Source organism: Canis lupus, chromosome 7 (assembly GCF_048164855.1).
Source record: "Canis lupus baileyi chromosome 7, mCanLup2.hap1, whole genome shotgun sequence".
NCBI classification, from domain to species: domain Eukaryota; kingdom Metazoa; phylum Chordata; class Mammalia; order Carnivora; family Canidae; genus Canis; species Canis lupus.
This window is the reverse complement of record NC_132844.1, coordinates 16,874,556-16,892,817: the sequence shown is the minus strand read 5'-3', so window position 1 is coordinate 16,892,817 and position 18,262 is coordinate 16,874,556. Positions and strand designations below refer to the sequence as shown.

Sequence of the window (18,262 nt, the reverse complement as noted above, 5' to 3'; positions counted from 1 at the left end):
ACATTGTAAATAAAACATGTAGAAGACTCAAATCTCAGCTTTGCCACTTCTCAGTTATCTATATGAGCCTGGACAAGCTTCTTAACCCTGCCAGATTCTCATTACTTAATGTGTAAAATGGAACTTCCCAAGATTATCATAAATATTAAGTAGAAGATTGTGAATTAAATGCTAAGTACAGTGCTTGCAGAGGGATAGCTCTCACTTTGTTGTCTGCAAGAGAGATGTATTTTTTTTTAGGCCAAATGTTGACTCTTTTGATGATCAAATAATAAATGCAACAGGTTCTCATAGTGTACCTTAAGCTAATATACATTTCAATTTTTTGAGTGTTAAGGTCAAACTTTACTTAAATCAAGAGGTTTGAATGACTACATCTAAATCCATGCCCTCTGATTAAAGATTTTTTAATAAACCAGAGGGCCTGTGGGCATCTTTTCTACACAGACTTAAACCTGCCTTCCTCAATCCCAAAGGCTATGCTCCTCAGCTTCTGCATTTTTCACAAGACCCTGTGGACCCTCTGTGTGTCTCATCTCAGCTGTGCAAGTATGCATAAACTATTTAATGAGAAAGCTACTCCAGAATATTCCATAGTGCGTTCCTGATCTGCGCTTCAGTGCTCTAAAGAAGGCCTTTCTATCTGTATTCTGAAAGATCAAATTTTGGCATGTTAAATTCAGGTTAAATTCCATACACAAAATTCTTTTATTAAACTAAAAATGAAAACATTTTTACTCTTTTATGGCCAACATACACATGAAAGGATGCTCCGTATCACTAGATCATCTGGGAAATGCAAATCGAAACCATGAGAGACCACCTCACACCTGTCACAAGGGTGAAAATCAAAAACACAAGAAATAAGTGCTGACAAGGATGTGGAGAAAAAGGAATCTTATTTGCACTGTTGGTGGGAATGCAAACTGGTGCAGTCACTCTGGAAAACAGTATAAAGGTTCTATAAAAATTTAAAACAGAATTACCATTTGACCTAGTAATTGTACTACTGGGTATTTACGCAAAGAATATGAAAATATGAATTTGAAAGGATATATTCGCCCCTATGCTCACAGCAGCATTAATTACAGTAGCCAAACTATGGTAGCAACCCAAGTGTTCATCAATAGATAAATGGATAAAGAAGAGTAGGATAAATATACAACGGAATATTATTCAGCCATAAAAAAGAATGAAATCTTGTCATTTGCAGAAACATGGATGGAGTTAGAGTACAACGCTAAGCAAAATAAGTCCATCAGAGAAAGACAAATACTAAATGACTTCACTCATATGAAATTTAAGAAACAAAACAGAGGGGAAAAAAAAGACAAAAACCAAAAAACAGACTTATAACTATAGAGAACAGATAGTACCAGAAGGTAGGTAGACAGGAGTGGGGTGGGGGGATGGGGAGGATGGTGGAGTAAGTGAAGGGGATCAAGAGTACACTTATCATTATGAGTACTAAGTAATATATGAAATTGCTGAATCACTATATTGTATACCTGAAACTAATGTAATACTATTTTAACTATATTGGAATTAACAAAAATTACTTTTAGCTTATTCTATAAAAATGACAATATAACAATTGGGGATTTATTTCTTTATGCATAACTAGCTTACCTAAAAGAAATCATCACAAGAATAAAATTTATTTGCAAGCTAAATAATGACTATTAGTTGGCCTGATTGGATTTATTTTTTTAGGATTGGATAAAGTAAGTTGAACTTTACTTCTGTCCAAGATCAAGATCCTTCTGTCCAAGAAACACAATTATTTTGAATTAGTAATTAGAAGATTACTGTCCCAGGGGTGCCTGGGTGGTTCAGTCAGTTGAATGTCTGACTTGGTTTTGGCTCAGGTCATGATCTTAGGGTTGTGAGATCACCTTGCATTGGGTGCCCTGCTCAGCAGGCAGTCTGCTTGAGATTCTCTCTCTCTCTCCCCCTTTACCCTTCCTTCTGTTCTCTCTCTCTCAAATAAATAAATAGTCTTAAAAAAAAAAAAGACTATTGTCCCAAATCATTCAAATCTAATCACTTCTGAGTTGTTTGCAGCCTTGGACTCTTCAGATTCCTTGGCAAATGAAAATTAATTTTTAAAGAATATTACATTTATTTAGGATTTCTTTTTTTATGCTTCCATAACCTTTAGTAGAAAATTGTGATGTCAGAAAATGAAGCTTTATTTTTTTACTTTTTTTTTTTTAAAGATTTTATTTATTCATGAGAGACACAGGGAGGGAGAGAAAGAGAGAGAGAGAGAGAGAGAGGCAGAGATACAGGCAGAGGGAGACGCAGGCTCCATGCAGGGAGCCCGACTTGGGACTCAATCCCGGGTCTCCAGGATCACACCCTGGGCTGAAAGCAGCGCTAAACCTCTGTGCCACCCAGGCTGCCCAGAAAATGAGGCTTTAAAACACACATAGTATAAATTTAAAAATCTCTGTTTTCATATGAAAATAATAATGCTGTTTTAAAGGTAGAAGAAATGTTTACTATCAGCATCCATAAATATTAACTAGTATTGTCTCTAAAAAACTGTTAAATACTTAACTATTCAATCATATCTATAGAAGCAAAATTAAACAGCACACGTTCTCTTTACTAACAAAATTCAATGTTTCTAAAAAAAATCTTTTCTGGCTAGAAAAAGATTTGGAACATTATTTGCTTAATTAAAACTACAGCGGCATGCCTACCAATTTTATGTGACGACTGTTCTATATGTGGAATGTATGTTTTTTTAAATATTGCAAACGGACTCTTTCACTGTTGGAGATAAAGGCAAAGCACATGAGCATGGTCAGATTTTAATTTACCTCAATGGGGGAAAACAGATATAATCAAACTGATAGCTCTATCCAAACATATTATTTAGTCTTTATGACCACCTACCGTACCCACAAAATTGATTTCAAGAACTCCAGCAAGTTGTACTATAACACTTATAAAATCTAATTTGATATAATCAAGGCATGACAAAATTGAAAGATCACTAGAGAAAATGGACTTCTTCTAAATATTTTAATGACTTCTCTCACAGGAAAAACTACTTTGACTTTATGTTATATCTAAATTCTGATAAAGTTTCTTGGATTAGCTATACTATCTCTACTTCTAGGATGACTGGCTTCTCACAGTCTGCTTAGTACTTTCCTGATGTTAGCACTGAAAGTCCCACATTTTGGGAAACAAGCCAAGCAAATTCTGATGGTCACACTACCTACTTCCAAGAATTACTTACTTCTTCAAAACAGCTTTAGCTAAAATCATTAAAATACTAGTTATGTTGTAAAAATATATTATGCAGTATCAGAATAAATTTTATCACATTATAAGACATTCCAAAGTTTTTTTTTCAATTAAATGAGTTTCCTTCATTTAGAATAAAAATTATAGTGAGTCATAAATCCAAAGAAAAAAAGAATTTTCAAGCAACTAAAGGGGTTTAAAGAAGGTTTTCAATCTCTTAGTCAAAAAGCAAATTTTTCTATGGAAGAGAGATGATAAATTCTTTCTCCTGTTTGTCCCAGACCATTATGAGTATATCGGTATTTATCCATATGAACCTTTAGAGCCTCCTAAGAAATATCCTTTAATGTAAAACCTACCTGAACAAAACCATAAATTCGTACATTGTTAAAGCTGAAAGGAAGTTTAACTAAGAGGTTTTTAAGCTATGTTAAGGCATTAAGATTAGATTAATAGCTAATATAAAGAACAATGAACCACTTTTTAGTGATTTCCTACATTCCTGAAATAAAAAAAAATATATGGAAGAAACTTTCTGAATTACTAAATCAATGTTTTCAAAAAGGAATAAAGGAGAAAGCCAATTAAAATCATACAGAAAAAATAAAAATGAAAACTTTTATAATAGTTGAGATAATAGTTCTTTTGTTATTCATATAATTTCTGTATGCAAAAGTCCTTGGAATTCCAACTTATAATCTTTACTCAATTAGAAGATTCATATTATAAACTAAATGTACTTATTATATGTTTCACCTTAAAAAAATAAGAGATAATATAGTTAACAGGTAAAATAAAATTTCACACAAATAAAATCACGTAAACTTTTTCTATTTTTAAAGATATGGCTACAAAATAAATATGTATGTATGTATATACGATATATATCAATCTTATACTATCATATTTCTTGTTTATTCCTCTTCAAGGTTTTAACAATCTTTATTTCTTAACAGAAAAATAAGCTACCTCCCAAATTTAAAAATATTCTTTACTAAAATTTCCTCTTAAATTCTTACATAAGTAACTTTTATTACAAAACTTTACAGAACTACAATATGGTATGTTTAAAGATGTGATAAATAGCACATTTAAAACTATTTTAAAAGGAGGTCAAATCTGACCTCTGGGCCATGAAGCACTACATTAACAGCTCTGCAGAAAGAAAAATGATAACGTATGAAATGAGGGCTCAGAAACTAGGACCTTATCTGTTAGAGTATGATTTGAGCCTGTAAGACAAATTGCTCAGCAAGGCAAGTCACCTTCCTGCTGTGATGAGGATATAACTGAATTTCCAATGCCACTATCTCCTTCATCATGTCTCCTAGACTTGATACCATACAGTCAAGGAATGGCTTATAGTTTTGAAACATCTACTGCTTACTCTGAATACATTTTGTCAAAGTCACCAAGTAGGATAATTTTATTTGTCCTTCAAGTAGCAACTCAAGTGTTTAAAATAAAAATCCTCAAAGGATAGTCACTCATAGGAACCATCTTATGCTGACCTTTCTTTAACAAAGAATAATGATTCTACCTCAGGTTTTTAATAAGTAAACGAAGTTTGTTATTCAAATCATTTTAAGAGTTTGCTTGGTTCCTATAAATAAATCTGTAATGTTAAAATTTAACAAAGCCCACAAATTATATCACCTTGTAAGCATACCTGAACATTGATGGACTTTTTGAGTAGTTCTTCTACAAAACTCCAATTTGATTCCATTTGTCTCTAGAAAGGGAGAATATTGCACCAAAATTATTGCTCTCAATTATGCATTCAAATTATAGTACAGGCTAGCTGTGAAGTACAAACATCTCCATCATCAGATATCATTACAATTTCGTGAATGTCTAAAATTACTAGGACAGACAAAGAGTTATATGACAGACCTGGTAGAAAAAAACCTTATAACTATTCCAATCCAATATAATCCTTACCAGGAGTTATTTTATTAAACAATGGGGCTTCTATAAAGTTATCGATGTTTGTTTGTTTGTTTATTTATTTATTTATGCACGAGAGCGAGCATGAGTGAAGGGGAGGGGCAAAGACAGAGAAGCAGGCTTCCCCCATGAGCAGGAAGCCAGATGCAGGGCTCAATCCCAGGACCCTGGGACCACCACCTGAACCGAAGGCAGACACTTAACTGAATGAGCTAGCTGGGCACCCCTAAAATTACAAATTTTTTAACAAATATTTAATTTTTGCTGTCACATATAATTTAACAGGAAAATAACCCACAAGAAAACTTCATGTAGCTTGTGGAGTTTTTTTATGCCTTGAATGTTTTTCCTTATTCTGTACTCACCAGAGACTTTTTTTCATTTTCTGCATAATAATGTCGAGAGTCTACTCTAGTAAACAGGTAACTAGATATTTTATATGCAAAATTGTTTTATTTTTTTTAATTTTTTTAAATGGTGGTTTTAATATTTTTTTTTAATTTTTATTTATTTATGATAGTTACAGAGAGAGAGGCAGAGACACAGGCAGAGGGAGAAGCAGGCTCCATGCACCGGGAGCCCGATGTGGGATTCGATCCCGGGTCTCCGGGATAGCGCCCTGGGCCAAAGGCAGGCGCCAAACCGCTGCGCCACCCAGGGATCCCCAAAATTGTTTTATTTTTACATAAAAATTTTTAAAAAATGTACAGTTCTACCTCATTTAATCAATGGTCACTTATCTGGCAATCCCAATTCTCTAGAAGACTCCTCGCAATAAGGAAGAAAGCTGAAAGGACTTTCACAAAGCCAAAATACTTCACAAAAGCTAGGGACTGAAAAACGGCTTCACCTTCCCACAGGAAAGCTTGGAGGACCTTCTCATAGAATACATGGTTCACCTGATACTCAGTTCTTAAAGCTCTGGATATGTGCATATTAGTCAAAACCAAAAGCAAAGAAAATGTCTTCAAGAGGAAGCAAGGGACAATTAGTTTCTGACAGAGTGAAAAAGGTACAAAAGGTAACTATAAGACCTCAAAAGGCAAAGCCAGAGGCCTAAAAGAATAGAAGCAAAGGGCTCAGCATATCCTATCATCCATCCCTATTATAATGTTGTTCAGATGGATGAACCAAAATGATGAGTAAAGGGCTAAAGCATGTTCAATACTCTTGATTTTATGTGGCCGGATAAAGACGCTAACTACATAAAATCACTAAATAAATAAACATTTCCTTAGTAAAGGAACTCAGTGACCACTAAAATGGCCCCAAATGACCCCTGTCTCCATGTATTCATAACACTTCTTGAACTCTCCACCTCCACCCCACCCTGTACCATTGTTCGTCTGTCACCAATAGAATATCAACACTAATAGGAGTGACAGTATGTCACTTCCAAGATTAGGTTAGAAGACACTGTAGCTTCTATCTTAATGAAAATCTCTCTCTTGTTGACTCCATCAGGGAAAAACCATAGTGTGAACAGGCCTGCAGAGCAGAGGCCTATGTGATCAGTAACTAAAGCCTCCTGAGGACATGAAAAAGATCGCAAGTGAATCCACCAGCTCCAGTAAAGTCTTCTGAGACTGAAGCACCTGCTGATAGCTTACCACAACCTCATGAGGGATCCTGGGCCAGAACCATCCAGCTAAGCTCCTATGGTATACCTGACGCTCAGGAACTGTGTGAGATAATAAATGGTGTTTTAAGCTGCAAAATTTTATTACACAGTAATAGATAACTGATGCATGACTCAGTTATTTTTAGCAAAAGAATTACTGACTTTTTGAAATACATTTATATAAATAAAGTAAATGGGGGCAACCCAAGTGTCTCAGTGGTTTAATGCTGCCTTCAGCCCAGGGCAGGATCCTGGAGACCTGGGATCGAGTCCCACATCGGTCTCCCTGCATGGAGCCTACTTCTCCCTCTGCCTGTGTTTCTGCCTCTCTCTCTCTCTCTCTCTCTGTGTCTCTCATGAATAAATAAACAAAATCTTAAAGAAAGAAGAAAGAAAGAAAGAGAAAATGCAAAACATTTACGAGAGAATGTGTAGTAAAGAATTTGGCCTTGCCCAGACAGTCTGGCCTTTACTGAAGCCAAGGATTCAGTTAAGTAATCACTAGACCCTTGGAATGTTATACCTGATAGGAGTTCTTTGTTTGCCTAGATGCGTAGAGTTCTACTGGATGGTCTAACAGTAGAGTTGAGGGTGTTCCCTGGTAACACTCATAAAGTCTTAGGGTCAGGTTGGCCAAAACCCCCAAACCCCAAACCAACAATGTGACTTGTGCTAAGGGCTGTGCAGAACTGGACAACTGGTCTGAAGACTGAGATCAACGATGTCGGCAATCAATCCATCATGCTCATGTAATGGAGCTCCAATAAAAACTAACACTGCAGTTTAGGCAAGCTTTCCTGGTTGAAAATACTCCCTGCAAACTGTCACACGCTGATGCCAGAAGACTAACGTATCTTGACTACATGGGAGGGAACAACAAGAATTCCACATTTGCTACTCCTCCTGGATTCTGCACTATATACCCCTTCCTTTTAATTTTTATCCTTTCCCTGTAATAAACCATAGCCCTGAGTATAATAGCTTTCAATGAGTTCTGTAAATCTAAGTAAATTATATAGTTTGGGTAATTCTTGGACTTGCAATTGGTGCCAGAACTGAAAGCAGCCTTGAGATTGTGTTCTAAAACTTGGTAATTGGCCCTAAAACTCTTTCAAAAAGGAAGCCATTTTTGTGGTGCCTGAGTGATTCAGTCAGTTGAGCATCCAACTCTTGATTTCGGCTCACGTCATATTAGGGTTGTGGGATCTAACCCTGCATCTGGCTCTGCATTTGGCAGAAGTCTGCTTGAGAGTTTCTCCCTCTGCCCTTCCCCACACTTGCACACGCTTGCTCTCTCTCTCTAAAATAAATTAAATCTTAAGAAAAAAAGAGGAGACCATTTTGTTCCATAGTACCATATGTACATTATGTTAAGGTCTTTACATTATTACTTCCTCAAAATAAACTTTTCCATTTCAGGTAATACAAATAGTCTCAGAGAGGTCATGTATATACAAGTCAGAGCAAAGATTTTGCTCCAAAGCCAGTATTCCTTCCATTTTCTGATAAGCCTTTCCTCAGCTTTCTGTAATTCACTTTTATATCACTCTTTACCAAGAAAACATCACCACTAGTCCCAAATAAGCAGAAATATGACAGGACTGATATATTTAGCTTTATAATTTGATAGTATTAATGAGTGTACTTCAACTTCTGTTCTACGAGGCATTTTGAATCACATGAATTATACAGAAGTAACGTAATTCATGTCCAGGGATTTTCAACTCTGTGGATCAATACTGTGGCTATAATCTAAAACAAACAAACAAACAAAAAACCATAATTCAGATTAAAGAATGCAACTATATCATGCCCAAATCAAGTCTGAGTAAGAGACACTGTATCAAAGGATACATTTCTTTTTCCACAGCTACACTGAACTTTAAGCAACTACAATTTTTTCCTACATAAAGCTATACATACCTTAATTCTTCTGATAAAAAGGAAGTAGGAAGTCACCAATTTTGGGCTATGTTTGTATTTCTTATCCTACCATCAAAACTAAAAATGCCCATTTAAGCTTCAGGATAGTGGTGTCTCCACCACAAATATAAAATAGATCCCCCATTCCCCACTTTCAAAAGGCCAAGGATCCTGGTACAACTCTCACTTTAAGGTTATATTTCAGACCTTTGATCTAGTCACCATTTCAGATGTTTCAAAGACAAGCATCAGCTGGCCTGATTACACTATGTTCCGAGCAGGGAAAATATTGTTAAACTGATCCCTGCAAAGCCCAAAAATATTTTTTCTTTTTAAACTATATTTGCTTTTAAAGTAGATGACAGGGATTATGAGAGGATAACACACTCTTATCTAGGTTGAAAGAAAAGCATTAAATAGAAATCATGAAACCTAAAGCCTCTAGCATGAGAAATGAGGTACCAAATTTTCTTTATAAGCCTATGTTAAGCAATTGGCAAGTTTTGTGATTTTAATATACATATAGCCAAAGTTCAATTCACACAAAACTTTTAAAACAGAATTTAAAAATTAAGCATATCTGAAACCTATTTAAAATATAAAGATTTCATGCTTTCAGGGCACAGCAGTTCACATTTAAAAACTGAAACATCTCTATGGTTATCACAACACAAAGATATTCTCTGCCGCAGAATGTAGGCCTAACCATTATCACTATCTATCTTCCTCTCACACCAGATCACTTGTTAGAGAAATAAAACATGCCTAACGCACGGCCATTTTCTATAAAGCAGCTAGAGTTAGGATACTATATCATACGGGGAAAAAAGAATTCAGGTAATTTTCAAAATTCTGCTCTCTATATATCCCAGATCCAAATTAATATCTTTTTTTTAAAGATTTTATTTATTTATTCGTGAGACACACAGAAAGAGAGGGGCAAAGACATACGCAGAGGGAGAGTGAGAAGCAGGCTCCATGTAGGGAGCCCGATGTGGGGATTCGATCCCAGTACTCCAGGATCACACCCTGAGCCGAAGGCAGATGCGCATAACCACTGAGCCACCCAGGTGTCCCTCAAATTTAATATCCTATATAATCTCTCTGGAAGGATGAGTCAATATGCCTTCATGTTCATAGATCAGAATGATTATATGACTTATGAACCAAATTGAGACACTTTTGAGCATAATAGGGTGCCCATGGCAAACTGATACATGTCATTACCTCACCAGATGCCTATTCGAAAAAGGCAGTCTTCAGGAGGACCTTAACATCAAGTTTACCTAAGTGATAAAAACAGGCTGACAAAAAAAAAAAAAAAAAAAAAAAAAAGGCTGACATTAACTACTGTGTACCTCACTTTCATTACCTGTAAAATGGAATGAAAAAATGAAGTACTTCATACTTCACTGAGATAAAAACAGAATAGTCACTGTGAGATATTAAATACTTTGCAAATATAATATGCTGAAGATATCACTACTAATGAAAACTAGTTATCAGTCAGAAAGCTTTTGAGTTTTCCTTAAAAGCTGCTAAGGAGTCCAGAAACATTTGAAACTCTTTGAGGACTCATGAATATAGACAAAGTCTATTTTACATATACACTTATACTTATATATTATACATCTATTTTTTATCATATGAAAGGTTCTTCAAATATCCTATCTTTTTCCTCTTAAAACCTCCTACATAATTTAAAGAATTAAGATTTTAAAAATATATGTATCTTGGAAAAGAAAATCACATAGGAACTGCTGACATTAAAAGACATAGGTTAAGCTATTTTAAATAGAGACAATTCAATTACTATCTTGATTCAGAGCTAATAAAAGCACTAATTTCCTATGGAGTTCTCTGTATGAAATAGATGAGTAATTTCAGCAATGCAACTGTGGGTGGTTGTACCAGTACAATTCAACATTACAATAGTAATAGTAATGATATATATTAATGTGGCTAGATTATGTACCACATTGGGAGTATGTGGAGGTCAATATCAACCTCTATTGAAATACACCACTCACTCGCATAAGCGTTAATGGCAGTTCCAGCAAGCATTAATAACCTGAAAGCATGTTCCTTGAAGCAAGAAGCAGTACAATCTGTTTCATGCATATCCTATCATTGGAACCCATTATTATGATAGCCACTCAATGGGAACTCAGAAGTGCTTAACTAATTATTGTATTTATTTACACTGAATAAAATCAGAAATATGTACTTGGAGGAATTAAAATGCAAAGACATTAGAATTGTAATGTCTTAAAACACTTTTGTAAAGACATTAGAATTATAGGTAAATTCTTTTAATGTTGTTCTAGTATCTTAATAATTAAAAGATGTGAAATATTAACATATTAACTTCACAAAAATACTCAATAACAGTTACTATAATAATGACAATCTGCTAAGACTTTACTATATATCAGCATTGTAAGGACTCATGTACAGACACAAAGCACATAAAATCTTTTTCTCTGGGAAGCTCATTCTATTGATCCCTCTCAATAAATTCATAGAATGTTTAATGAGTTAATACAGAGCTGTAGGTGAGCTTCTAGGAGTACTTTATCTTGGGGTCTCCTGAAAAGCTTTTTTATTATTAGGGAGATCATTCAGAAGACCTTTTGAGGGCCTTTCCATTTCAATGGCACTAGTGTTGACAACTGACCCTCAGATTCCATGCATGAATTCTGAGCTGACTTGTCTAGTATTTCAAAGAGAGAAAAATCTGTTAAGTCTGTCAAGGAATAGGCTTCATAAACAATGATCCTATACCTGGGAGAGGATGAGAACCAAGAAGCTTTTTAAAAATAAGAATTCCCAAACTGTAAATCGATTACTAAATCAGATCTCCAGAGTTGAGATTCAGAAATCTGAATTTTTAAAAACTTGCAGATAGACCTAATGATCCAAAAAAGACCAATACTGAAAACACATAGTGTCTTCGACGTTCTAGATGTTTATTTTATAGAACTGATGGGCTGGTAAGACAACTATGCTATTCACTTCTGAACGTGGAAGAAATTACACAAATAGGGCTTCAAATAAATATGTCTACCAGCTAGTTTTAACATAAGGGTTTTTAAATAACACTGCATAAAAACATTCCTAACTAAAAATTAATAAAACAATTAAAATCTATTTGAAGTAAACCTCATGGTTAATAGGTTAAGATATCTTTATAAAAAGCTTCCCTAGAGAAGCATTATTCTGAGAAAATAATTTTATGAAATTATTCACAGAAACCACTAATTCATTACTGGAGGTATATGCTTTCCTGTCAGCAATCTTACAGATTTTAGAACTAGAAAACATTTTCTGAACAATTCAATCCCATGATTTCTGGATGAGGGAACAGAGATCCAGAATGGTTAAAGTAATTTATTGAAGATCACGTAACTACTTTGTAGCAGAGCCAGAACTAGATCCAAAGTCTTCTATAAGGTATTTTTCCTTAAACAAACAATAAAAACCTAAAGATTATCATTTTTCAAGATATTTACAGAAAGGTCCACAACTTCAGATTCAGAAGCTGAATTTAACTCTGAGGATTGTGATCTAATTTTTGTTGTGCTTCTATGCTCATTTTCTAATTTGTCTACAACAACTACATATTAATTAATAATGTAAGAAAGTTGAAAAAAATGAAATCTTACCATTTCATCTGGTGTTCCATGGCGATCAAACTGGTAAAATGATGCTACATGAGTGATGATCCACCAACTAAAACCTAATGGATCCCTGGGCTGGATTACAGGCACAGAGAGTCGTCTTCGGTCACTCGACTTTTCAAAGAGTGTTTTAAGTAGTTTATTCAACCAGTTCCAAAATGGCTACAGAAAGAGAGGTAGTATGATGCAATTAAATTAAGAATATAACCTTTAATTTGGGATTTTTATTCCACCTGTATAATTAAATATGCACACAAAAAGGAAAACAAAACATGTTCATAAAACTTAAATAATAATAAAAATAACAAGTTAAGAATTAGAACCTAATTAGTACTTTACAAAGATCATACAAGTTTCACAATTACATCTTCTGCCATTTAGGAGTAGCCATTATCCTGACCTTCATAATAAATCATTCCTTTTTTTGTTTTGTTTTGTCACACAGGTATATAAGCCTAAATTATTCACTGTTTGGCCTAATTCTATTCTTTCATAACTTGTTTCTTTTCCTCAACATTGTGTTTCTTTCTGAGATTCATCCACATTAATAAGTACAGCCCTAGTTCATCAGAGCATTCTAATATATGACTATATGATAAACCATTTACCTGACTTACTAAAAACTCATCAAATATTCAACAATGGCAAGTTTTCTTCTAGGTATTTGTCCATTTCATAAACATATTCAAGTTCTCAACTTCTCAAGATATCTGAATATGAAGACATGTTCCTTTTTAAATTTCTAGTATTGACTCTGTAATAATTTCAAGAAAAATTAGCCAATATTAGTAATCTTTCTGAAAAACCAACTTTTGATGATTTTGATCTTTTTCACTGATTTGATCATCTTTGTTATTTTCAATTTCACAAATTTGTGTTAGTTTTACTTGCTATCTTTTACTTTCTTTGGGTTTATTTTGCAGGGATTTTTTTCTCCCTTTCTGTGTGAATTCTTACCTCATTATTTTTCAACGTTTTCCCCCCTCTAACATCTGTACTTAAAGTTATAAATTTCCTTCTGTGTCTTTAGCTACAGTCCCAAAGCTTTAGCTAGTAGTATTTTAGTTATCATTTACTTTAAAATATTTTACAATTTCCATTATATACTCACCTATGGGTTAGAAAGGCATCTCAATATATCTAAGCATGCATGTTTCTCCCCCTGTAGTTCAATTTTTATTTTCTACATTTAATACTTTGTTCTTAGCCACATAAAAATGTGAATTTGCTTAATCTTCCTGATAAATTAAACCTTTTATCAATACAAAATGACAATGCTCTTGGTGGTTTTAAAGTATAATTTTCTCCAATGTCAGCTTAATACATTACCTTTCCTTATATCTTTTTCCATCAATTCTGAACCCTTCTATATTATTTTAGAGTACCTCTTGAAAACTGCTTATATTGTTCTGACAGTGTATCTTTTAAATGAGCATTCAATGGTTCATCTGCAGTTAATGCAATAACTCATACATTTAGTACTTAATGTACCATCTTATGCTGCATTTGTTTATATACCTGTTTTTTCCACAAATACCTCTTTCTTAACTTCTTTTGGGTCAAATATTTCTTTTTTCCCCTTCTACTAGCTTATAAGTTAGTCTACTTTCTCTTCTTTCAATAAGTACCTTAGAAATAACAGCATACATTCAAATGTCTTAATAAGTTAACATTTACCTTAGCTCTTCTCTTAAACAAAATAAGGACCTTAAAATACTCTAATTCACTTATGCCCTATCCAATTTCTAGGCCAGTATTACCATGTACTTCAACTCTTTTTAATCCCATTAGATTAAAAAACATTTACTACTTAAAAAAATTTTACTTTACTGGAGCTTTATTCCTTCATCCATTACACCACCTCCTTGCCTTCCCCAATTCAGTCATCATTCTTCAGGATTCCCTTCAATTCTGCCTCATTGACAGTAGCTTTATTTCACCTCACTCTTGAAAGGTTTCGTTGGTAAATTTTAGGTTGACAACCACTTCGCTTTAATACAATGAAGGTATCATTCCTACTGGCCTCCTTTGCTGTTGAGAAGCCAGCTTACAGTTTAACTGGCACCCTCTAGAAGGTAACATACTTTTCTGTCTAAATGCTTTTAGCTCTTCTCTTTGTCTTTCTTTGATGTTCCGCAGTTTTGCTACAAAGTATTTAAGTCTACTTTTCTTTTTTTATTCCTGGTAAATGGAAATGACTAGGTTTCTCAATGGGATAGCATTCATTAACATTGGAAAATTTTCTGCCATTTGCTCTGTTCCACTCTCTACTTCCTCTCCTTTGGGACTATTGTTAAAAGCATATCAGATTTTCTTTGTATTCTCACATGCTGCATTTAGCTACCATGTCTCTTCTATTTCCTTTAATCTGTAATAGTTCTTTAGTTATTATCTTTCATGATCTTGACATTTTGGAGGATTACAGGCGAGTTATTTAGGTTTAATTGAGGTTTCTTTATTTTTTTTTTTTTTTTTTTTTTTTTTTTTTTTTTGTGTGAGGTTTCTTTATAATTAGATTCACCGTATACATTTTTGGCAAGAATACCAAGGAAACCTTTTTCTTCTTTCATTGCATCATACTGAAGATACATAATACCAATTTGTCCTATTATTGGTTAACTTTGTTCCCCAGGTTAAGGTGGTATTCACCAGACTACACTGTAAAGTAACAGTTGCTCTTGTAATTGTTATTGTGTGGATACTTATCAACCTGTGCAAATACTATTTTTCATCATACTTTGTCAGCTACTGAGGATTCTTGCCTGAAACAATTACTAAGGAGGTTGTCAACTGATGATTTTCTAATTCCATCATGAACATCCTCATTTATTAAGAATTTCCCTTCTTTCCATTTATTTATTCATTTATTTATATCAGTATGGACCCACAAGCTCATATCGTATAGATTACAATCCTTGGCTATCATTTAGTTTGTTTCTCAAAAAATCTCAGGTTTAGAGTATGGGAGATCTTCATGTTGGCTCCTTTGTCCTTTTGATATGTATGTCCTCATTGTTTTCCAAGTACGTCCTTAGTTTCTGGTACAGAATGTTCCACGCTCATTTTTTATTTTCCATATATCAGCCTGGAAGATCAAGTCATTTACCAAAGGAGCTTTGTTTCTTTTTACTGGAGGTTGGTAATTATAAGACCAAGACATTGCAGTTTCCTCATTGTTACTCAGAAATCATCATTTGTAGGTCCACCTAGTGGATAAGATAGGAAATGCATCTATGTACACACTCTATCTAGTTCCAATTATTAAAAAACTTTATTTCATACTTATATCTCAAATTCAACTCCAGAACATCTTTCACTCTACCTTATCCTCTTTCCATAATTATAACTCAGTTTTCCAATAGGGGCAAAGCTGCTTTTAATTACCCATAATATATTCATTAATTTGCTCAGTCCTAGAGTACAAATATTTAAAATTGCTAACCCAATTGTTAAAAATTGTTATATATAACACCGTAAGACAAATCTACAGATAAGAGTCCAAGATCTGAAGTTCATTATATTTTTTTTTGTCTTTAGCCTTAGAGAAATTGTCAAAAATAGTGCATTCCGAGTCATCTAGGTCAGTCCACCCGTCACTCCTCCTTTGTGTTATTCACTTATAATAGTTAGGTTCAAATGTTTCTCTTTATTTTCCATTAAATTCCTCTTCTGTACACACTGATTTATTTCTGGAGCATGTTAAAGATTAACATGGTTCTAAAGTCATAACACATTCAAATCCTTCTACTCCATTTGTCACTCACCAATCTTTGATTCCTACCCACCAATTTCAATAGTTCCAGACTTGTCTTTCCAGTATTACTGGGCACAACTAAGCATATACATTTCCTATTTTCCCTACTTTCATACACAGAAGGTAGCATCCTATAAAGATTCTTTTGCACTTTGCTTATTTAACAATAAATCCTGGAAATCAAACCATCATCAGTTCAGATATTTTATTCATCCTGCTGAACAGATACATAATACTCCATGTGCTAACACAGCATGGTTTGTTTACTCTCCTGCGTATGGACACGTAGGTAGTTTTTAACATTGTGCTTTTACAAACAATGCAATAAAGGGCCTGAAGTATACGCATTTTTAAATTGCTGTATACTAAAGGTAAACTCTGAGAAGTACAATTGCTAGGGTCAAAGTTATAAAATCCTTGGCCCATTAATTTTGAAACTTTGGGTTGTCGCTTTTGGTATTGATGATATTTTTATTTCACAGAAAACTTTTGTAATAATCTTTTTATAATGCTTAAAGGTGGTGACACATATAAATGTATACATACACATGCCAACTAAAATACAATTTGTACAGATCAGAAACTATTATATTGCACATGGTATAGCACAGGTGTCCACTACCTTATTTGTGGAACTTTGGGTAGTGCAAGTAAAATATACTTACGTCTGTTTCTCCAAAAGAGAAGTGAATTAATTTAGCTATTCCTTTTCTTTTTCTTTCTTAAACACGCACTTTCTTACATAATTATGTGGTAGGAAAAAAACATGGGCTGTAGCATCAAATCTGCACTGGAAGCCCCAATTATCATATTCTAACTGTTATTTGAAAGTTTACTTAACCTCACACCCATTCTACTTGGGAGCACCTAAGAAGTATCACTCAAGGAATATTAATTTGCTTTCCTTCTCTGAAATTGAAGTCTAATTGATGTTTACTAGATAGAGTGTTGGGTTTTCAAGAAAACAGTCATACAGATAGATCTAGCAGAGCTTCATGTTTAGAATATCTTCTGGAACACAAATATGTCCTTGATCAAATTAGTTTCTGTTCTTGGAATTCCCACCTAATTTGGGGTGTATGTGAATTTCCAAATATTCTGAGTCTCTTAGGCTTCTCTAATTGCTTCTTACCATGTTCCCTTGGGGAAGCATTATCCTGTTGGCTTTACAAAGGTCAACAGCACCCCACACATCATTTGAAAATAACTTAAAAACCCTGAACATCCTCTACCCTTTCAATAATTTCCTTTGAACACAGACCAGGTTGTGGAAAATGTCTATTACTCATCAGGAAAACTCCAAATCCCACTCAATCTTCACCTCCTTCATTCTTGGGATGGGGTGGAAGAAGCCAAGGGGTGAGGAGATGGAATTAAATACTTCTGGAAGAATGTTAGTGTGCATGTGCACACAACATGACTTCTTTTAAAAACGAGTGCATTCCACAAGTCAGTGTTGCCACACTACAAAGTTTTAAAATCGTTGTACAAGATAGAAAAAAACAAATAAACCCACAACAGCAAAAAAACCTCTGCTTTCAGCAGTCTGGAAAGCTTCTAAGAACAAGTCCTATGTTGAGCTTAGCCAGCTGTCAATGATCATGTCTTCTGTATCATTAACTCCCAGGTGGATGAAGCAGAGAAGCTGCCCTGCTCTTCCTAAAATTTTCAATTGCGGGCAGCCCCGGTGGCGCAGCGGTTGGGCGCCGCCTGCAGCCTGGGGTGTAATCCTGGAGACCCGGGATCGAGTCCCACATCGGGCTCCCTGCATGGAGCCTGCTTCTCCCTCTGCCTGTGTCTCTGCCTCTCTCTCTGTGTGTCTATGAATAAATAAATAAAATCTTTAATAAAAAATAAAATTTTCAATTGCTTTTTCTGTTTTTCTTTCTTGGCTTATCCTCATCCATCTGGGTCTCCAAAGACACTGCATGTCAGATAGTCAGTACAAAGAGTAATTTTTAACTTGCTTCTTTGTTGTCTTAGAAGAAAATTTTGTCGTTTTCTGACCTTTGTCTTCTATTTTCTTTTGGTTTGGTCACTTTTTCTTGGTCTTGAGCTCTCTATCAAGGGACTAAG

The 18,262-nt window shown here is 34.4% G+C and overlaps 1 protein-coding gene across 4 annotated transcripts in view; it reads right to left on the bottom strand.

Moving 5' to 3' along the window:
* The window catches only part of MMS22L (MMS22 like, DNA repair protein), a 129,483-nt gene that overhangs the window by 94,364 nt on the left and 16,857 nt on the right, over positions 1-18,262 (bottom strand). For all 4 annotated transcript variants that reach the window (XR_012033840.1, XM_072831997.1, XM_072831999.1 and 1 more), the window contains exons 10-11: positions 12,418-12,594; positions 4,931-4,993 (exon numbers count right to left, since the gene is read on the bottom strand). Coding sequence is in view for 3 of the 4 variants with exons in the window: in XM_072831997.1 (XP_072688098.1) it covers positions 4,931-4,993; positions 12,418-12,594 (240 nt within the window). In the remaining variant the exon portion in view is untranslated. The remainder of the gene's footprint in view (positions 1-4,930; positions 4,994-12,417; positions 12,595-18,262) is intronic.